Source organism: Mesoplodon mirus (assembly GCF_964341445.2).
Source record: "Mesoplodon mirus genome assembly, chromosome: 3".
In the NCBI taxonomy this organism is placed as follows: domain Eukaryota; kingdom Metazoa; phylum Chordata; class Mammalia; order Artiodactyla; family Ziphiidae; genus Mesoplodon; species Mesoplodon mirus.
The window spans coordinates 69,953,278-69,977,008 of NC_138978.1; the positions used below are offsets into that span (position 1 = coordinate 69,953,278).

General features: G+C 39.1%; 1 protein-coding gene across 2 annotated transcripts in view; it reads left to right on the forward strand.

Annotated features, from left to right (window-relative positions):
- ST6GALNAC3 (ST6 N-acetylgalactosaminide alpha-2,6-sialyltransferase 3) overlaps window positions 1-23,731 on the forward strand; it is a 581,164-nt gene that overhangs the window by 225,724 nt on the left and 331,709 nt on the right. For both annotated transcript variants that reach the window (XM_082612775.1, XM_082612776.1), the window contains exon 2: window positions 19,255-19,449. In XM_082612775.1, coding sequence (XP_082468901.1) covers window positions 19,255-19,449 — 195 coding nt within the window. The remainder of the gene's footprint in view (window positions 1-19,254; window positions 19,450-23,731) is intronic.

Genomic DNA, 23,731 nt, shown 5'->3' on the forward strand with positions numbered 1-23,731 from the left:
ACTGGTGTTATACATTCTGTGGGTTTGGACAAATTTATAATGATATGTAGCCATCATTGTAGTAACATACGGAGTAGTTTCACTGCCCTAAAGTTCCTCTGTTCTTCCCGCATTCATCTCTCCCTCTCCCCTAACTCCTGGCAACCACTGATCTTTTCACTATCTTCATAGTTTTGCCTTTTTGAAGTGTCATATAGTTGAAATCATACAGTAAGTAGCCTTTTCAAATTGGCTTCTTTCATTTAGTAACACATATTTATTAAAGTTCCTTAATGTCTTCTCATGGTTTGGTAGTTCACTTCTTTTTAATTCTGAATACTCCATTGTCTGAATGTACCTCGGTTTATTTATCCATTCACCTGCTGCAGGACATCTTAGTTGTTTGCAAGTTTGGGCAATTATGAATAAACATCTGTAAACATCTATGTCCAGGTGTTGTGTGGACATAGTTCTCAACTCCTTTGGAGCATGATTGCTGGATCATATGGTAATAGTAGGTTTAGTTTGGTAAGAAACCACTAAACTATCTTCTCCAGTGCTGCTCTTCATATCATTCTCAAGTTTAACACTGGAAACATTAAATGTCTTGTTGAAATTCCAACATATTGTGGAAGGTTTCTTAGTCTTTTAGGTGAAAGTCATGTACTAATGTTAATTTGAAGATAGAGTGGTGGTCTTTTCCTCTTTCTTCTTCTAAGACCATCAGTAAAATTCCTTCTGTTTCTAACAACTGGTACGTTATAGGTAGAAATAAGTGTGTGTGTGTGTGTGTAAGTGGATGTGCATTTGCTTTATGCCACAATTAAAGAGTAGGAGAAACAGGATAATTTACTGGTCAGTGAAAATCTTTCACATAATGGTAAACTGGTCATTTATGCACAGTCATTTTGGGGGAATGTAACCTTGCTTTGTGCTCACTAAGGGAGCTCTATCTTTGAGGAGAGACTGCATTTGTTCAATGGAAAGAAAATAGCTCTTTGTACCTTGCTGACTAAATGGCTAACTATTCTTCAGGTCTCATTGTTCCCATTATTCAGTATTTAAATACACATAATGTCTTTACTACCATTAGTCAGTATTTCAAAAGAGCTCTTTTCCTTAAATCTCTGAAACCCAGGACCAAAGAACACTTTTCTCTTAGGTGTATTTTATTATTGGTTAGAATGGAACCCATCCGCAAATTTTCAAAGGCAATAAACAGTGAGAAAAAGTTTCCCTTAGAATCTTCTTAGAACTTAGCTATTAGATGGTGTTTTTTTTTTAAAAAAAAACAAACAAACTTTAAAATCTGTTGTTTCATCAGAACTGTTTGCAGGGAAAATGTAAACCTCAGTATTGTTTAACTGCAGTCCAACAGAAGACTATCGTATCGCACTTCTAATCAAAAATAAATGGAACATAGTGGTAGGCTTACAGAAAGAGAGAGAATTAGATTTGATTAGATTAGCTTTAACCTGCCGGGAATAAAACTGTCTGTCTTTCCTGTTATTTGTTAGTGTTTATAGCAGGTTTCATCTACAATGCTTTCACTATTATTTCCAGGTAGTAAAAAGCAGTCAAGCAGAAAAGACACTCATAAATGTCAGAAAAGAGTAAGTTTTTTTGCATTTCAAGGGCTTTGAAGGTCAAGTTCAACCCACTTAAGAGAAGCAGAGTGATGGGTCTGTAGTAGCATGTTGTTAGTTGGTGTATTTAGGCATATAATTTATGTGAAATTAATAGTAATGTCTATTACTCTATGAAAGTGAAATATCCTGGGAGTATTTTATTTATTTTATACATTTTATTCACCTGTTAGAAGGTAAAATAAGCTAAATTTCCATAATTTGGGGTGAGGAAGAGAAGATGTTCAGTTTGTAAAAAGAGATCAGGTTATGGAGCGTTGTGATTCTTTCCTTGTTGCTTCCATTATATAATAATTTGATTCTTCCTGGTAGTTTCTCTACTCCATGCTATGAAAAGAGCTCTGTTAAGAATTTTTGCAAACCAGTGACAGATTTTTTTCCTCCAGAAAACCTTACTGAGATGTTTTCTTTTTCTGTATGAGACTTTATTTCTTTTCCCACCAGGGAGCGTGAGCAATTATAGTTTAAAGCTACTGAAAATAGGTATGTTCTGTGATATCAAAGAGCTTCTTGAAGATTTTTCCAACTGAAGAGACCCAAAGGTTGTATTTCAGGGTGCTACTAACATGGGCCTTTGTAGTTTAAAACTTTCAGAATGTTCTACCAAGTGTATTATTCTTTGGAGGTGTTGGACTTTAGTACTACTGTATTTGGTAAAGGTAAGGTGTTTGAATGAATCTGTATGTGTCTACGTGTGTTCCCACCTCTGCTGAACTGAGACTTGGTAGCTACAAATTGTTTCTCTCATGATGTAGGACGAATAGAGAGAGGATAGGGAGTAGGGAATAGAAGAGCCATTTACTGAGCACTCACTGTGTGCCAGTTACATAATATATATTACTTTTCAGTCCTCACTGTTACTATGAGAAGTGGTAGGTTACTATCCTCATTTTCCAAATTACAGATTCAGAGCTGTAAATTTCACTTGTCTGGGAGCAAACTCAGGTTTCTTTAGTGTCTGTGGTTAGCTCCTCTGGAGCCTCCACTGGGCTAGGCTCTAGAGAGGAAGAATTATATATAAGAAAGAATAAAACCAGATCAAAGCCAATTTCTTGGGAAAAGAGTGTGTGTGTGTGTGTGTGTGTGTGTGTGTGCGCGCACACATGTCTGTGTGTCTGTGTGTGTATGTTAGGTGGGGGGAGAATATACATGCAATATAATACTTTGAGAACTTTAATATCAGTAGATGGTGAAAGTTCAGGTGTCATTTTCTAAGGAAATGTCATTTGGTCACTCCACTTAGGTCCTGGCTTGCTCCTATTTTCCTGGACTTCTTTTCTTTTTTCAACCTTCTCGTCCCTTCCTCTTGTCAGTTTTCAGTCTGCAAATTCCTGTTGCTTTTCCTATATGGAAAATTGATGATTCCAGACCATGACTTATCTTAGAAACCCCAAATGTCCATGACAGTATTTTACTAAACAATGAACTATGAATGTGTATTCAATAAATATTTGTTGAGCACCATCTGTGTACCAGATATTATATGAGGATGATGTAGTAGTAACAAAAACAGACACAGTTCCTGCCCTTGTAGAATTTCAACCCTAATGGGAAAGAAAGACATTAAATTATTTTATGATGAATACATACGAGTTTTTCTTCTTCATATTTTTCTGCCATCATCAACTTTCTTATTTTAAGAGAATAGACTGAACTCAGATCCTGTATAGACATGGTGTAGGTGCTCAATAAATGTGTATTGATTTGTAGAAAATATTAAATTTCTTTAGCCCTCATCTTTCTTCTTACAAAAGTAATATTTTAAAATAAATTAGTCTTTGAGGAAAATCATCTTCTGTAGCTGACTATCAACATCAGTCAACATTTGTATGGAAATGAGGTGTTCGCGAAGAAAGGGCTTTTCATAGCCTTTATCAGAGTTAAACCTCATAAATTTGTGAGGAAGGGGCTCTTATAATCTTCATTTTACAGTTTAGAAATCTGTATATAGGAACTAATTTGTCCACTGTGGAGCTGAGATTATAATCTCTGTCTCCAAATCATCTTTTCTTTTGACTACATTTCCTCTTGAAAACGATTAAAACAAAACATCAAGAGATGTACAAGCATCTCAGTTTCCACTTACAATAACCGGTTTTTCACCTGAAAAGCACAAAGGCAAATTATTGTATTCATTTAATTTATTGATTCACCTACCTTTCTTGAGCACCTAGTATGTGCCAAAGAATGAGTTTCCAGGACTAGGGGTCCAAGATGTAGTCCTTTCCTTCAAGGTATTATAGTTTATTGGAGTAGATAGAGATATAACTTAATCAGTACAGGTCTATGAGAGAAGATATCCTTTAGGTATAATGGAAAGATCACTAGCTTTTTAGACAGTCTGGTTTGAGTCTTGACATCACTACTTATTGTTATCCTGGGAAAATCATTTTTCCCCTTTGACCAGGAGTTTCCTCAAAAGTGTAAAGTGGGAGATAAAAGTATTTGTGTGTATTACACTTGTAAACATTAGAGGAAATGTGTCTAAAGGGTCCAGCACAATTCCACACACATAGTAGATGCTCAGTTAATGCTACTACAATTATAACATGGCTGACCCAGTGCAAATTATACATATATATGTATATATGTTTGTTTTGTTCTTATATTTCTATTTGTTTTCTCTCCCTCCCTCTCTCTCTCTCTCTCTCTCTTTCTTTGTCTCTCTGTCTGTCTGTCTGTCTCTCTTTCTCTCTCATCTGGCTATAGACTCCCCAAGAATCTAGGGACTAATTTCCTGATGAGGCAGTAGAAAGGCTAGGGGAACGGTCTGAGAGGAGGTGAAGTTTTTTAGAGCATGAAGACAGATTTTTATTTTTGGTTTTGTTTTGTTTTGTTTTATTGTTTTCTTCTCCCAAACTGAAATTTTGGATAGAAGGAACTATACCAATATACGAAGCTATCAAAAAGCATGGAGCATTTCAAGGACCACAGGATGCTTACTATAGCTAAGATATGAAGAATGAGCTTGGGGAGGCCAAGAGCTAGGCTGGACAAATAGTCAGAGGTCAGACCATAAAGGGGCTTTTATATCATGCTAAGCCACTTGGGCTTTATCTTACCATACAGACAACTTCTCACCTAAATAGAAAAAGACAAGCCTAGAATTAAAGTGGTTGAAACAACTTATCTTGGTTTGTGGAGTTCTTGATTGCATGGAAAGAAGAGGAAATCTACTAAAAACATATTTGAAAACCCAAGAAATGATATATATTGAATAAGAATTTTTATGGTTGATGGATAATGGAGAGGTGAGTGTTCTAGTGAAATATACCATTAGGAAGCATCTTAAATTAAGTCTCAGAAGGAGCATGTGATGCTGAAATGTTACAGGCTAAAGCACCCTGGGGCAAATTTTGTCCCTTACCTGGCAAGTTCTAAAGCAGCAGAGACAGGCTCAGAGTGCCTGGACCCCAAATAGAACACTTAACCTTTCTCCCTGAAAGTCAGCGTAAATATTTGATAACATCTCCCTTTCTGTGAAGGGGCCCTCTCTCAGTGGGAGTGGTATCTGGTATTGCTCAGCAGAACAGAATTATTTGTTTTCTTAAGCCTTTCTTTAATGTCCTGGAGGTGGATTCTAAAAGCTCTTAAAGTATTTTGATTTTGAATTCTCACAAAAGTATTTTTTTCTTTCACAGTAATTCAATATAAAAGGTAATAAAAGTGATATATTCAGAAGTATTCAGGGCCTGCTATCAGTGCCACATGGGAATAAACTATCTTGCCACTTGCTTATCCCACTGGAGAAAAGAATCACAATTCACATACAGGAAATATTGCCTGTGTTTGCCTTCGTTTTGCTGGTGTTATCTGCTTTGCTGAAAGGCAGATTTTTTTTGCAGATAAAAGCTGCCCTGTCTTACTGAGCTGCTCATCTATTTTGCTCAGGAAGAAGAGGCTTTGTTAAAATCAGGAGCAAAGCCCGATTTGCAAAATAACGCCCCAGAATAACAAAATGCAGAAAAATGTCAAAATATGCTGACTTTGGGCCAACTTCATGCTGTGGAAAATTACCTAACAAATTTGGCAAATATTGTTTTTTAAGTGAACAGGAATGATGTGTTTTCTAAGCACCATCTTACGAATTGGTGGTCAGGTGCTCAAGAAGGAACGAGGGTGTGGAGGTGGCCTAGCCCTTGTCACTGAGCTAGTCCAGTAGATACGTGGCTAGAGGAGGTGAACTGTGTCATACTCACCTGGGCCTCCAGAACCATTCCCAGATTACTCATGTGTTTTGGAGGTTTGTTTACGCAAGGCTTCTGGCTTGACTGCTTTTGCCAAAGGGGAAGCATTGATGAACAAGACAGGTAGAGCGTCTGCTTTTCAAGAGCTCACAGTCCCACAGGGAAAGAGATATTAAGCCAGTCACTGCAACAGTGAACAGAGACATTTAGTAAATGGGAGGCTCAGTGTTGGAGGTGGTGAGATTGTGAAAGTTTGATCATTGGGACCCAATCCTGCAAAAGAATACCCGCCTAGGCTGGGTCTTGGGCACCAGAGCTGAGATTTTAGTTAAAATATGAAGATCTAGCACAAGCTTACCTCCCATCAACTGAATCTGTTTCTAAATTTGGGAAAGTGACCTTTGTTTCTTCGCAACTATTTATTGGTAATTCTTTTCCTGGAACTACCTTTGTGTATATTTTTATGATAATGTTTACTGAATAAATCTGAATATTTGGTTTATAGAAGTAACAATCTCCAGAGAAACCTCATCTTTATGCAGCCACATATAAGATACAAGAACAGGTTCTTTTTTTTTTTCTTGTTTTAATAAATATACATAGAATTGAAAATGTTCATACTCTCTTTGCTTTGATATCAGGTTTTCAACAAAATAACTCAGTGGACATTTAAAATTCCTATTGTGAGTGTCAGGGCTCAGTGGAAGTGGTTTGACCAGGGGTGTTAACCCATCAGTGTCCATATGCATATGAAAGACTGAACCTGATCCTATTCTGTATAACTGGGTGAAAGTATATGGAAGCTTCTTTTCAGACAAGGATTAAAAAGGAATGATCTCTTTTGCTGCAAACTTTTTATCAGCAGGTGCAAAATTGCTGCAATCAGGTAGGCTTTGGTAAGTGTCAGCTGCTGTCTACCAAGTTGAGAGATCACAAATTCTCATTCCATTTCTATTTCAATTACGTAGACACCAGGTTCAATTTCTGAGTGTCTGAAGGCATGCGTAACTCTGTGATAAAAAACGGTCCTGGACCTAGAGTGGGGGCTATGTACAGAGCTATGCTGCAAACCTTCCTCGAAGTGACATCAGCTACGACCAATCAGGGTTCCTGGTCATGATTATAGTGTCATTAGACTTGAGAGCAGCTAGGATCCTAAAAACATTCTATCATACAGATGAGGAAATTGAGACCTAGAGAGGATAACAGTCTTATCTGTGGTCACATGGGTTATAGACTTATCAAGGTATAGCCTCTGGCCTTTAGTTGCTAACTGTTTTGTGCCACAGAGGTAAATATATCAGGTCGCATTTATTAGCATCACTACTGACTGGAGCATTGTGTTGAAAGTGTTCTGAATTTGCATCCTCACTGGGAGAGAAATGGTACTGCGGTTGATTAGTAATGTCTGTCTGGAGAGAATGTGGAGGCATGGTATGCCATGTGTTTGCAGAATCTGGTTGAATGATGAAGGTTGACTGGTAATCAAATAATTACCACGTGTTGTGAATTATGCTTCAGAAAAAAGTGCTCTAAAATCTTCGTGGAGAGTCAGGATCATTTCAGAAGAGATGACCTCTGGGTTTGGTCTTAAAGAATAAGTAGCAGTTTTCTGACAGAGAAAGGAAAGAAGAAGACATTCCATGAAGGAAGGATAGCTTGTGCAGGGGAACCAATATGTGGAGAAGAGAAGGAAATCAATGATCACTGATTGCCTGCTATGTGCTCGGTCCTAAGCTTGGTCCTTTATGTGTTACCTCATTATTTAATTTTTATAATGACTCTATGATTTTATAGATGAGGAACAGGGAGAAGGAAAATTAAGATGCCCCATGTCATATAGCTACTAAGCAAAGTTGAGATTTTAATTATTGGGGCTCCAAAGTAACTAGTGGTAGCTACTCAGAGGCACACTCAGAGGTGAGGGGGAGAGGGTTGCGGGTAGAGGATATCATTAGTTTGGATTTGGACTATTACTATTGAATTTGAGTTGCCTCAGACATCCAAATAGAGGTGGCTAGTAGGCTATTGGAAATATGGCACTGACTGATCTGGTTATGATAAAAAAAAATATCAAAGCCTCACTGATTACAGACCTTGTGGGTAACAGGGGAGATCTTCCTGCCTTTGCTATTTTAGCACAGGAGACTATAAGTAATAAATTAATATGCTTTATGTTTCATGAGCAATTCAAATTACAGTCGAATGTTAAATCCAGAATTAATAGGAAAACTGTCTTACTTAGAAATTCAAGTGTTTTTGGCACAATACTACTTATTATCATCATGAGACCTGTGCCCTGGCAAAACTGTACTTGTGTTCAGCGAAAGACTGTTTAATATGTATGAGTTCCTCAACCAAGGTTCAACTTAGGCCTGTAAGGGAATTCTTTAAAGAGATGCTGGGAGGTGCAGCAGTTGATATCTGTGCATGGGGATGGGGTCCATATGAATGTGTGTGAAGGGTAGTCTAACTATTTTCAAAAAAAGGGGGGTTGTTGTTTTTTTAACTTGTGCAGTCTTGACAAGAAGAAGAAAAACCCAGAGGCTTTTTACATTGGTGAATTCCAGTACCCTGGGAAACTCCAGGACTCTGTCATCCTCTCTTCATGGATTTGTGGTTATACTTCCTTTAGGTTTTAGGGTGAGGGACAGGTGTTTAAAATAGTCCAGGCTACGTTTCTGATTATCTTTGTTCCCTAGAATGACGATGATGACAATGATAACCATGACAACTATAATAATACCGCTATATTTCATGTATTTAAAAATGGTTTTCTATTTTTTCACATATCTGAGAAGGAAGTGTGTCTTATACACAATACCTTGCAGTTGCTATTTGCCTACAACGGAGTTTAATTCTTCCAGATAGGATTTGTGTTGTTTCAGATGGTCACCTGGGGATACTACCATCTGGAGACCACTTTAAATTGAATTATTTACTGACTTTTACCTTGAATCACACTGGTGGTGTGAACTCATATCAAAAACCTGCATGAGTATCTGACTGTAGTTCAAGTTCTCAGGGGGGATTATTTTTCCTTTCTCTCTTCTTGCTGTGCCTTTCTGGATGGCAGCTCTATTTCTAGAATATTCTAACTTTAAGGGAATAGTATTTTGGTGTCACTTTTTGCAGAGACATCTTAGACTCCCCACCTTGTTTTCCTTTCTTATCATATTTAGAGTAACGGTGTGATGAACAATTGATGGTGTCTTAGATCTGATGAAATACTCTAACAGCAAAAGCTGACATGTGCTGAGCACTTTCCCTTTTCCAGGCAGTACTGTAAGGCCCTTCATATGTAGTAACTCATTTAAACCTTTAACAATCATATTAGGCAGGTACTATTTTTTCTCCAATTTTAGGTAAGAAAACAGAAGCACAAACAGGTTAAGCAATGTGCCCAAGGATACCTATATTGGCTCATTTAGTGTAACTTGACCACCCTGAGTCTACAGATAGGCTGCTGGTGAGAATCTAATTTCATCCCTATAAAGTTTCTGGCACAATACCTGATACTTGCTGAGCACACAGCAAACAGTTGCAAGTTCCTTCTCTCAGAAAATGGGCCATTGTCCTTATTAGAAGGACAGGCAATCCTTCTTTTATGCACTTTTCATTCCATGATGCGGAATTCTAGCTTTAAGTGTTCTCCTCAGACAAGAGTTAGTTGGTTTTCTAAAAAATGTGAATTCTTGTAAGTCTTTTCATGATGTGCTGTATAAATGATGTTGCTCTAAGCAGATCTGAGAGTTCTATCAGGAACTTCAAAGCAATGCTCAGCGAAAAGTCCGGTTTAACAAAGACTCAAATTCTTCCCACTTCACTTTATATTCCCCCTCCTAACCCTCCTCCCCGACCTCCCCTCCACACCCACATCAAATCTACACAGAAATCTCCAAGTGAGGTGAATTAAGAAGAAGAAAGAAAAGAACAATTTGTGGGGTTTCCCCTCATAGAAAAACATTTTTCCTAATGATCCTAAACTAAAACTTTTTGGATGATTTACTGCTTATATTTAGAAGAGAATAACTTTGAATCCCTCCATCCTTTCTTTTCTCCCCTTTCTTCTTTCCTTTCTTCCACAAATGTTTACTGAATGTCTTTTAAGTTCAAGACACTGTGTTTGATGCTGTCTGTATGAGAGATGTTTCTCAGCCTTTGTTCACGTCCTCAAGGATTTTTTTTTTTTTTTTTTTTGGCGGTACGTGGGCCTCTCACTGCTGTGGCCTCTCCCGTTGCAGAGCACAGGCTCCGGACGCGCAGGCTCAGCGGCCATGGCTCACGGGCCCAGCCGCTCCGCTGCATGTGGTGTCTTCCCGGACCGGGGCGCGAACCCGTGTCCCCTGCATCGGCAGGCGGTCTCTCAACCACTGCGCCACCAGGGAAGCCCCTCAAGGAATTTTTGTAAAGAAAATTATAGAGGAATTTTTCCCTCTCTCGCTTCCTCCCTCTGCATTCCTCTTTATCTTTTTCTTCTATCTTCTTTCACTACTCACCACCCCACCCCACCCTTATCCATGAACTGGAAGCCAGGGAGAAATAGAGGGCTTTAGGGAGGCTACACTGTTTAAGCTGAGTTATATTTGAACTTGTAGAGATGGGGATGGTAGAAAACAGCAGGGCACCAGTGCGGAGCAGCCTGGACAAAGTCACAGGAACTGGGTAGCCAAGGGGCGTTGGAGCGTGGTGAGAAGTCCAGGTGGAAACATGGAGGGCATGAAAGGAGAAATGGGAGATGAGGCTTTCAAGCATCCAACCAGCCCTTCTTACTTCACTGGCTATGTGGAGAATCATGTGAGGTGGTAGGCCTGAAAGTGCTTAAAAGGTGCTTTATACTGTAATGTCACATAGATTCATGTGACGTGGTAAGAAAACTCGGTGTCATCATCATCGTCCTCATCATTGTCATTCTCATCATTATCGTGATGCTTCTGGGCAGGACTCCCTCCCTAATGACATTACGACCACCAGAATTTATCCTTATGCTCCACTTCTGTGTCCTAAACACAAAGAATTGGATTCTAAAAGACAAACTCATCTTTTTCAGAGTAAAAGAAGCCAAGCAGATGTTCGTAGAAACCAAATAAGGCCGATGAAGACTATAAGTTGGCTGAGAATAAAACAAAAGCACCTGGTCTGATGACCTAATTATCTTCATTGCCCCTGGTTAGTTAGCCCCTCTCTTCCCTCAACAGAATGTCAGGGGTCAGGGAGAGGACAACAGGTGGACTGGAACATATTTCTTCCCATAAGTACAAGGATTTAATGAAAAAAGGAAAAAAGATAACTTCAGGTTCATCTGCCCCAGTCTCTGATGTTCTCATCATGAGAAACAGTCTTTTGGATTAAATTTCTCTGTGTCTATCTGTACAGCCACACTGAGAGACTGCTTGCGGGGTCCTTCATTTTTCATATTCAGTATCTGTCTTCAGCTCTATCTTGTGGTTCTGAAGAACTTTCATTTTCTTCTGCTATGTGAAAGGATATATGCTGAAGCAATACGATAAAGATGAAGAAGCAAAATGATATAAAACTGGTTTTATATAATTTTACAAAATAGACAAACTCAGTGAATGTAGCCCTGATTTTTTTCATTTGGTACTGTAGCAGTTTAAAAGTCAAAATGGGTCAGGAAACCTAATTCCCTCCTCAAATAAAAGAAGAAAAATGTGCAGGCATATTGAAAACTCACTGACATGTTTCATTAGGTTTTAAAATGTGTTAGAATGTTCAGTGTGACCTCTTATCATGCCATCTGACACTCAGAATGTTCACATTAACTTGAACTTCTCTAGTGTTTGCAGCTATAAGAAGTCTCCTTTGGGGGAAAAAAAATCCCTGAAGAAGTTTTGGCCATCTGTAACTTTTCTCTAGGACTAGCGTTTTGAACAGAATAATTTATGACAATGGGGGTGCCCATGAGAACTCTATTGCTTTGGCTTTTGTTTATTGGATTTGTAATTCTTACTGGACTGTACCCAGTCTGAACTGGACTGTCTGAAGGTGATGTGTGATGTGGCACCGAATTCTTTTTTTTTTTAATTTAATTTAATTTATGTATTTCTTATACAGCAGGTTCTTATTAGTTATCTATTTTATACACATCAGTGTATACATGTCAATCCCAATCTCCCAGTTCATCCCCCCCACCTCCACCACCTCCCAACCCCTGCTTTCCCCTCTTGGTGTCCGTACGTTTGTTCTCTACATCTGTGTCTCTATTTCTGCCTTGCAAACTGGTTCATCTGTACCATTTTTCTAGATTCCACATATATGCATTAATATACAAGTATGGCTCCAAATTCTTAAAGTAGATTACCATATTGAAGATGTTCTACTACTGTAAAAAATTCATTTTAATTTTATTTATTTATATATTTATGCATGTATTTATTTAAAGAAGCCATCAACATTTTGCTGTTTGGCTGCATCTTCACTGAATAAAAAGACTATAGAATTGTGGAGCTGAGAAAAAAAGACATACCCATTCTGTCATGTTGGTTCCTATAAACTGCCTGAATTAAGGCTCCATACTATTGATTGACAAAGGGTACCTAATATTCTCCAGCAGAAATGGAAGAATAATTGCTTTATTTTCCCTTAGTGCTAATCAATGGTACCCTGTAGTTGTTTTTTTTAATACTGGGAATAGAGCCAGAGTTAAATTTGTCCACAAATTACTGATTTTGAAATAATATAATTACTATGCTTCAGATCAGCCTCATAATTTTCCATATGAATTAGGTATTTTGCTTATTGACAAAATGTATTACAAAATCTGCTAATGGCTAGTACCAGTTTTTAAAATTTCTGAACCAATCCTGTAAGAGTGTTCCTGTTGGTATGAGTAACAGTTAACAACTTAGTTAATTCATACAGTAAAACACAGAATCTGGAGTCAGAATATCTGAGTTCAGTACCTGTCTTTACTATTTTCTTGCTCTGTGACCTTGGGCAAGTTACTCAACCTCTTCATATCTCTATTTCTTCATCTGGAAAGTAGGGATTACAGAAATATTTCTCCAACTAATAACACTCATTAAATATTATCTTCTCTTAAGTCTATGATGATTATTCATCCATATCTGCTATATCAGGACTTTATTCCCACTGGCCCTACTAGGAAAAGAAAAACCAGTCTCTGAAAGTAACAATTGCAGTTTTCATATTGAGAATTTAATGTCCATTAGTGATATCTGAAGAAGTAGTCCATTGTTGGCTTTTGTCATTATCTTTCCTGAAGGGTCTTTCCCGCCTCTCCATTCATTGACTACACCACCTCCAGAGTGAGCTTTCCTTGATCAGATCTGACCCTCTCTATCCCACACTTAGACCCCTTCTTTATATTCTGCAGAAAAGTCCAGACTTTGGCATGATATATAACTTCCTATAACCAAATCCCTTCCTGCCTCTCTAGCTTCACTTCTTCTGCCTTCTTCAAAGCCTACTCTCAAAATGTATTGCTTTTACCTATCACATTTTCTTCATCAGCCTCCTGGATTCCGAAATGCTGCTCATTCTCCCATGTTGACCTTGTTTTTGACATTCACTACTCTCTTCTTGATGGCCTCTAAGATTCTATTACCAGCTATGCTGCCTAAGACTGCCCTTGATAAGCTCCTGTGTGGGCTCCACCAATCTAGGATTGTCCACCTTTTTTTACCTTCCTTTTCTTATCCCCCCAACAAATGAGTGAGATTTCCCCCAGAGTTCACCATAGTTTAGCAAGCAGGATCCAGTTTGTTGATTCAATAAATAAAGTGAAACAAATGAAGGGATTTATGTATATAATCTGAGCTTTGCTAATTCATCCTTGTGCAAATGGGATGAAGCTTTGTTGTATTCAGGGAGAACCAGATTTGGAGCTTGGCCAGTGGCACAACTTTTTATATGGGAAAAGAAATTATATTTGATCAGGTCACAAATAAGCAATGAGTAGGGTCCTATCAATGTGTGAGTTTACTGAGTAACGGTATAAATAATACAGTTGACACTGTGCTTTCATATTTATTATTGAGTAAATGACAGCATATGGACAAAAGTGCACCGTTTTACCATGTAAGCAACGAATTCAGTCATTAAATAATACGATTTAGTTGAAAAATACGCCTTTGTACTGTTGTTTATCATTTACAAAAAAGAAACCAAAAATCTAGCAACCGACTAACCTAAAAGTTAAATAATTTATTCTGTGGTTAAAGTCTGTGGTAAGAAGAATAAAAACATAAAAATGTTAATAAAGGTTGCAAAATTGCTAGGTCCAAATCTCTGCAATTGTTTTCTCCCTAAATCATGAATTCTCTGTGGGTTTTATTTTGAAATAGGTATTTCTGCTATAAATTCTGATATCCTACTCTAAAGAGTGAGCAACTGGAATGCCACATTTTTGATGCATATTTTTGCAGCACAGAGGGGATTAAATTCTAAATGTCTCAGCTGTTAAAGGCCCCTTCAGACTTGCCCAAAAGAAGGAGAAAGCTTTCCCTAAAGCAATTCATCAGATCTATTTGGGCACAGTGACATTCTCTCAGAGCTTGTGTGGATGTTATACTGAATAGTTCAAGTGTTTGCAGCTGCTTGGAATATTTAAGAAAAAGACATCTCTCAGTTCTTATTGTTGTTCCCACAGGCTGGCCAACGCTCACCACTGGCTAATGTCCACCAAGGATCTCACAGTTAGTGGTTATATCATAATAGTGACACCTTCCATTTTTGAGTGCTCACTATGTGCCTGGAACTGTGCTCTGCTTTTTCCACCCATTATATCATTTAATGTTCACATGTCTGATCTTAGGGCAATGACTTATTAAATTTATGTCTGTTTTCTGCAGTACTAAAAGTTTGTTGAACTGAATCTTATGCATTATAAACTTGACAAGTACTTACTGTTGCTTTCTCTTACCTAATTGTTGGTTGTTGAATCTAGGGGATGCTCTGATTACCTCAATAAAGGCAGCAGTGATCACATCCATAAACAAATCGTTAGACAGTAGAACACATGTGTAAACAAGTAGAGTCTAATTTGCTGACTGTTGATAGACTCAAAACAGTTAAAAGACAAGCAACTGATGGGATAAACGTAATTCAAACAACTGGAAACAAGGTGTGGTGCTGGCAGTTCGGAATAAAATGAAGTGATTGATACATTTGATTGGAAAGTGAAGAATATTTTAGAGTTACAAAACAGCACTTTGATGTGTTTATCCTTTCGTTATCCTAATGTAAGGTAGATGGGACAGATAAATGCATCTGACTTAATGCATTTGGCTTATTATTTTTTGTTATGATTTGAACCTTGTCCACTTCCCAGCATATCTCCCACTACTTATCAAATGACTTGCACGTTTCTGACCAAATTAAGGCCTTTCAAAAACTCCTGTGCCTTTGTCTGTGCTGTTCCCTCTGCCTGGCATGGCCTTCCCATCTCCACTTGCCTAACTCCTTCTTGTTCTTTAGGACTGCATTTGAACATCACCTCCTCAGACAATCATTCTTTGAATTGTCCCAGGCACCGCTCTCCCCCCTCTTCCTCTGGACTGCCGCAGTGCCCTGTGCATACCTCCATCACCCCATTTGATATGTGGTATTATAATTTTCTGTTTACTTGCCAGGTGCACTGAATTGTGACTCTTTGGAAGCATGGTCTGTCTGTCTGTCTTTTATGGTTTTATTTCTGTGTTTCAGCACCTTGCCAAGTCTACACAGAATGTGGACTCAATGAGCAGTTGCACCTTGAAGGAGTGAATATATTCACGTATATCATGGATATTGGTATTTTGTTACTTCCCCAACTCCCACATCCCTACACAGAGACACACACATTCTCACTGTATTCTGGTGTCTGTAGATTGTGAGTAGCCTCATCCATGGTTTTCATTGTAGTTGTTGAAGCTCAAGGTCATGATCTGGCAGAAGTGACTACTAGAAGAATGTACTTCATGTTGAGTCCCGTTGTCCTTGTGTCCAGAATGTGGTTGACATTAGACCTCTTCTAGTGAAATTTCAGGGTGGTTTTATATCAGCACTATGGGAATGAGTTCATGTTAAACAAGAATATGGAAATATAAAGAAAGGCAGAGAACCGGGTTCAGACAATGCAACAGAAATGGGGCTGGAAGCCGGAGCTGTGAAAAGAGCCCATCTGCCCACTGCAGACTGTGATCCAGGCTCAGCACAGAGGAGTCAGTGTCTGGCTTCCACTCCCCGTTTGCTCCCCTCGTCTGCTCTCTGCTCATTACTTGGTTCCCTTTGACAGAACATGGGAGGCAGACACGGATTACTTGGGGAGCAGGCTTTTACAAGTGTGATTTAATTCCATTTTGAAGTTTCTGTCAAAATGGCTGATTTATTTTCCTCTCATGGATGCATTATGTATGTGTTGCTGTGTGAGATCAGTGAATTCAGAAGGGCCCTCCATGCTTTTGTCCCCAAACCCTCAGCCGTGCAATGCAATGCGGCAGCTGAGAGAAGCAGAGAGCCATGCTGAGCTCTGGAATAGACAAAGGCACAAATCCCATCTGGGTCTCCTTCAAAGCAAGCTGCTGTTTTGCAACAATCTACCCGTAAAAAAGGTTCTTACCAGTTTACTTAATGGGTGACTGGCCCTTTGGCTTTTATTTAGCCATCTGTTCTGGTCTATGTCCCTTTCAACTTGTAAGATCCGTCACCTCATTTAAGCTGTTACCTTGACACATTGCGGTGTTGTGGACATAGTGATTCCACAGAGGAACAAATTAAAACAGGTTTTCATGATTAGAAAGTTAAATGAGGTAAGGCTATGGTAGTTACTGGTGAGATGAGGGGTTTTGAGGAGGCAGAACTCAAGGGACTTTCAGGTGATTGGAAAATTGGGCTGGCTGGACAGGGGGATGGATGGGCTTTTACACATCACGGGAGCTGAGCAAGAGCAAAGACTTCTTTTAGGCATGTCTGACTTTGTGGTCTTGCTCTGCTGCCCTGACGGAGACTCTGACCGGGGAGGATACAGGGGCCACCTGTGGGTTTCATTTCTCCTTTGGGACATTCTGTGACGAGTAAAAGGAAGCCAATTCCACCAGGAAGTGGCGAGCTAAAAACACAACAGCACCCATTCCCAGGAAGTTACTTAGTTTCCCTTAAGTGTGAAGAAGAATCAGGGGCGAAGCCCAACTTCAGGAAGGAATACTTCACTGTGTCTTTGAAATGGAGTGGGACCCTGTGGTCCTCCCAACACCCCCATGTCCTCCGCCTGCCTTTTGTCTGTGGAAAAACTTTAGCCAGAGAATAAGTTTAATCAGAGAAGTGAGAAAATGCAGAAGCAAAAGAAAACAGTCCAGCAAGACTAAATAATAATAGTTTAGTCAGTAAGCCTAGTTGAGGACCTTTAGCTCCTCCTCAAGGGCTATAGATAACATTCTGAGCTGTCTTGTAGATACTGAAATCCCCACCAGGTGGAAGAGGTTAACTATATGATGACAAGACTGTAGCCATGACATAAGCTGCCACAATTACGAGAATTGGCTTCAAAGAAATAGGAACCAAACGACCCTGGAACTCCAGACTAACTGTCCCTAACACAATCAAGATGATGCTGATCAGACTGCCACATGACTAATTTCAAGATGACTGTCAGAGCTGATAGACGCCCCCCCCCCATCTTTAAAAGCTCTTGACCACTGGTTGGTTGTCAGTGCCGGGGGCACTCAGCCTTTGGGCAGGTGTCCACCCTCCCCCGCGGTGCTGGCATCCAAAATAAAGCAAACTTTCCTTTCCATCAACCTTGCCTCTTTAGTACTGGCTTTTGAGCAGCAAACAGCCAGACCCCCGCTTTCGGTTACATCTGCACCCTGGAGACAAGGCAGAGTTGTTCCTGACATCTGCCCTCAGCTCTGTTCTTTCTTCTTGCTCTAGACTTGACTTTCTGCCTGACCCCTTGATGGCTCCGTCCCGATGACCCATCAGTCCTTGAAAAGTAGGACTTAGAAAGCCAAGGGCTTCGTCTTCTTACTCTCTTAAATCAATTCTGCTCTAACCACCCTGGTTTCTCCTGATATGATCAGTATTATTGTAGTTACCTGGACTCAAAATCTCAGGCATCTCTGAATTTTCCATCTGCCACTTCTATCCAATCAGATTATTTTCTGTAGCCAAGTTCTCTGTCTTCCACCTAGATTGAGTTTCTCATGTCTTTTCTCACCTTTTTACACTCCCTGCCACTGCTCTCATTTCCATCCCTCATTACCTGTGTCCCAACCAATTGGAATGCTCTCCTAACTAGTTTCTGCCTATCTTTGGTTTCTCCCTGCTCCAAAGCACCTTACACACTGGCGTTTGATTATAACTTAAAACAGTCACATTTCAAAAATTAAACAAACAAAAATCTCTTTTGGCTTTCCATCAACTAACAAATTCAGTAGAGACTTCTCAGCTTGGTATCTGAGACAGTCCATAAAGTTATCGTTTGTATTTTCAGCTTTTTCTTCTCTGTGTCCCAGTAAAACAAAGTGCTATGTGGCTGTGAATAACTTCATGTTTTCTTGCCTCTTACTCTGTTCCCTCTTCCTAGAAAGCTCTGATCACACATCTCTACTGATTAAAATGCATGAATTTTATCAAGCTCAGTCTCAAATACATCTCTCCTTTCCCATGGCAGTCAGATGCAGTTGCTCCTACTCTGGTTTGATGACAACATGTTTAGGGGATGTTGTTATGCTGCTTGACGTGGATTTTTTTCCTACTCTTATTGTTAGCTTTTTGAATCTTTTGCATATCGTAGAGCACAAAGTTTCCTTCCTGTAGAGGGTGCTAGATAAAGAAGCGGAATATGATTTGTAAGGAGACTGGGTCTATAAGAATGTGAAAAATCCATTTATTCATTCACTCAGGTGTTTGTTGGGTGCCTACAGTATGTAAGGTGCTGTGTTAAGGACCTAGGATACGCAGAACAGTATGGCACAGTACATCCCAGTTCTCCAGGAGCTCAAAATTACATGCAGGAAAAGTCACATAAGGAATTATACCATGAAAGATGCACAACAGTAGAAGTGCCTCCAAAGTATTGGAGTGGCAGGACTTCTTACCTCTATTAGGGTAGATAGGTTGGGGCTGAGGGGATGATGGTGGGGAGGGAATTGAGCAGTTAGGAAAGGCTTCCTGTAGCTGGGAATGTCTGATTTGGGTTTTGAAAACTGCATAGGAGTCACCAAGGAAGATAGGAAGGTAAAGAGGGATTGGGATGGGATGGAAAGATAATCCAAGAAATCTGCTGTTTGTTCTCAGAGGCTCAGCACGCTAGGGCAACCTGGTCACCAAATGATTATTTTCTGTCTCCAAGTGAAATATCCTAAATGACAAAGTCCTTTGATCCCTTTGAAAGAGAAAGGGAGAGGAAGCACCTCTCAGAGACTGCTTTTGACTGAAAGTCATTCAGTCTTCTTCTTTTTTTTTTGACTGTTTTGTAGAGAAAGTCTGTGATTGCAGTGAGCTTCATAGCAGCGTTCCTCTTCCTGCTGGTTGTGCGCCTTGTGAATGAAGTGAATTTTCCCTTGCTACTAAACTGCTTCGGACAACCTGGTGCAAAATGGATACCATTCTCCTACACATACAGGCGGCCCCTTCGAACTCACTATGGATACATAAATGTGAGGACGCAAGAGGTAAGACCTCAGAGGGTTACATAGGGTTTGAGGGTATCCATGGTAACAGCTTTTCTTTAGGAGCAAGGTGGCTTGCAATCAATGAACTCATTACTCTCTGCCCCAGTGAGCTTCTTTGGGTCCCTGACATTTTCTGTTTTCTCCTTCTTAGACATTTACTGACACACGTCTAAAGTCTGCTGCCCCTCCTACATCAAATCTTCTGATTCACTGGCTTCATGTGGAGTTGAGGAAGCAATTACATATTTTCCTGGTGGTCTGTGGCATAACATACATATCTTTCCATTTAGAAATTCTGATCAGCAGTTACCAGCTGGAGAACTGGCTGGCTTTATTTCTTGGAGGTCAACTGGTTGGGGACAGCTCTCTGTAGAACTGCAGAGAATCATTTATACTCTTTAAAACTCTGTAATCCTTAGACCTGGAGCTAGAAAAGGCCAAGCTGATTTAAAAATTCTCAGTGGCTGCAGAGATAATGGGATTTAAAGAGTTTCCAAATTTAAAGGGGTTCAAATCATTCAAATCCTATAATCACTGAACCTCTAAATCTTTGTAGCCAATTGATGGTACAGAAGAGGATGGAGGTATATTGACAAGTAGAAAGTATACACTGTGCCAGCACTTTTGCAAGCAAGAATTTGTGTCATGGAGCGAAGTAGAAATAAAATGGACCTCACAAAATGTATGAAGTGTATAGAAGTGATTAATAAAATTGTTTTCACCATTTGTTTCAATGGAGTGGGATGAATGTGCGGTTAATATTCATCGATGCCAAGTCCAAGCCTGTTGGAAGTTGTTGGTGACAAAGGTACAAGTCATTAGTGTGTCTACATCACTGGGAAGAGTTTTGGATCAGATCCCATTGAAAGGTCATTTTTGCAAAGATACGAGAGAGGAGAGTTACCCACAGAATGCTACTCCCATCCCAAGAGTTATTCTTAGCATCAGGGAGGGATGTTGAAAACTGGCTTGGTCCAGACCCTTTTGTAGGCAATTTCATGCCTGAGTCATTGCTTCTGGTTAATTTGATTCTTTGAAAATTGTTTCTATATCTGCAGGATTTACAAGCTTTTTATTAGACCTTTATAGTTTAAAAAAAAGGCACCATTAATAACATAAATTTTTAGGAGCCTTGATGTTTATCCTTTAATTGGCTTTGAATTAATTTTTTAAAAGTGTCTACTGCTTGAATTTGTTGAGTGTCCTAATAAATTGATTACCTATATAAAAATGTATCTCTTAGAGAATAGTCTGTCTCACTCTTGTCTTTTGCTACTTTTATTTCTGGCTGTCGTGTAATATCCTATAACTCTACTGGATTGTGTTAATCATTTCACAAGTGCCTGCCATGGGTAGAAAATGAAACGTGACTGAATTGTCTCACGAATTACTTTCATGAGGGAAATGCCACCAAATATCAGAGGCTTTCATTTGTTTAAAAGTTAATAGACTGGGGCTTCCCTGGTGGCGCAGCGGTTGAGAGTCCGCCTGCCAATGCAGGGGACGTGGGTTCATGCCCCGGTCTGGGAGGATCCCACATGCTGCGGAGTGGCTGGGCCCGTGAGCCATGGCTGCTGAGCCTACGCGTCCGGAGCCTGTGCTCCACAGCGGGAGAGGCCACAACAGTGAGAGGCCCGCGTACCACAAAAAAAAAAAAAAAAAAAAAAAAGTTAATAGACTGGATTTTGGAGTGTTAAGGGGAAAACTGACCTAGGGCTGCAGTTCTTTAATTAGACATATTAACCAGCCACCTTTGAAATTCTTTTGGTATAGTTTTTAATACAATGACTTTACTACGGGATATTGATCATTATTTTGATCATGTGGAGGTAATTTCTTGAGAGGGAACATGATTACTGGAAAGAGTTTTTTTTTTTGTTTTTTTTTACAACTTTATTGGAGTATAGTTGCTTCACAATGGTGTGTTAGTTTCTGCTTTATAACAAAGTGAATCCGTTATACATATACATCTGTTCCCATATCCCTTCCCTCTTGCTGGAAAGAGTTTTAGACTACAGAGGCACACAGGCATGATTTGAGTGCCAGTTCTCACACTTACAAAAACAAGGTCAACTAGCAAGTTATTACGAGGATTAAATAGGACAAAGTGCCTGAAGTGCCCAGTTCCAAATTGATGTTCAATGAATGAGTTTCTTTTGCTGTCCCAGTACTTACCAGTTATGACATGAAATGCTCAGTGTGAACAACACCAAAATACCAAAGTCTTGAGTACCAGACTTTAAATTTTAAGGGATCTGGATTCAGGAAGTAAACATATGAAGGAGTTCCCAATCTCATTAGAAATCAGAGTTTTGCAAATTAAAACCACAATGAGAAGGAAGAAAAAAGCACAAGGAGGTAAATGTACACTAAATATCAGATTGGCAAAAAATCAAGAATCCAACAATACCAAGTGTTGGTGATGATGTGGAACAATAGAAACTCATATACCAGCAGGGGGAACAAGCGCTTTGGAAAAAACAGCTTCCCATTATTGATTAAGGCTGAAGATCTGCATACCCTATGTCTGAGCATTTCCAGTCATCCGTATATTCACTAGAGACATGCATAAGCATTATTCATAACAGCTAGAACCTGGAAGCAACCACATGTCTCTCAGTAGGAGAATGGTTAAAATTGTGCTACATACACTGGAATACCACACATCATTGGAAATGAGGAGATTGCAGACATATGTGATAATACGTATGAATCTTAGACAAACATAATTTTGAGCAAAAGATGCAAAAAATGAGAGAATACAAACAGTGTGATTCAATCTACAGATCACAGGAAGAGACAAAACTAAACGATGCTGTTTAGGGAAATGTATAGGAGGTAAAACTAAAAAGGAAAAAAAAAGAGCAAGGGAATTAAATATAACGTAAGTGAGAGAGCAGTCACCTCTGAGAGAAATGTGTGGTTTGTGATTAGTGCGAGTTTCTGAGATATCAGCAACATCCTGTCTCTTGATCCAGCTGGAAGTTACATGGGGGTTCACATTCTGAAGATTTATTAAATATGCATTCATGTTGTATGCACTTTTCTCTATGTCTATTTTATAATAAAAAATTAAAAATACATTCTGAGCCCATGTAGGATATTTAGTGACTGGAATCACACAAAGCGTTTTCATCTACTTTAACAGCAAGAAATATTTCACTAAATAAAGCAATGGGATAGTAACCTATCTAAAATAAACTAAAAATATTTGAAATAGGCAATTTCATTTTATGTAAAAACTAGCAGATATACAGCTAACTTATTCCTCTAGTCTATGCATGATAGAAAGGGAGGCCCCATGCTGTAACATTAGTACAGGTAATAAGCAGAAAATTTTGCATGGAAGTTGAAAAACAATGTATAACACTCCAAAAGAATGACAGATTTTCCTCCAAACTCAGATAGTTCTAGGCTAAATTGGGAGGAAAACAAATTTTGGTGACCCTTGTTGATTTCATCTTTCCTTCTCAAAATTCTACCCTTCCCACCCCCATGTCTGTGCTCTACTCTTAGCCCAAATTCTCTGTGCATTAGTCCTCACCAAATAATGGCTTCAAGTGCAGGCCTTGCCAGAGATAATTGTATTAGACTATTAGACTCAGAACGAAAAATCTTCAAGAGCCAAAGTAATATTGCAAAAATGATAAGTGGTGGATTTGATGTTCTGGGGCAAATAGCTATAATAGTGGCCCTCAAATTTTGCTTCAAAGATAACTACACACTCCTGTGTGCCTATTCACTCTATTCTAATCTGGAGAAGAGTCAGTAGCTATGGCTGAGCTGAGTCAAGTGGTAACCAAGATGATCTATTTATTTGAAAATCTTGGTCCTTGAGGTTTTTTCAGAAATTTCTCAGAAGAAAGCACATGCTTTCTAGAAACCACCAGAAGTCCAAGAATTTTTTTAAACACATAGACATGCCAGCAATGATTTCCAGACTTAGAGCATCTGCAAACATGATCATTGTTGATGATGGTTTTATGGCCCAATGCTTTAGCTGGATCAGACATTGCTGCCGCTGGACAAAAATTTTATGAGCAGAAATGTTTACAAGAAAGAATGTCTCTCCACTACTGTCTAAAAAAAGATGGGGTGTGGGAGTGGCAGGATTAGGTTGAAGATTTCCCGGACACTGGAGAGCTGAGTTGCTTGGGAGCAAAATTTGATTCTCTTGTTATCTTTAAAAACACACCATTGTAAAGCAATTATACTCCAATAAAAATGTTAAAAAAAAAAGAAATAGTAAGTGAAAAATAAAAAATAAATAAATAAAATAAAA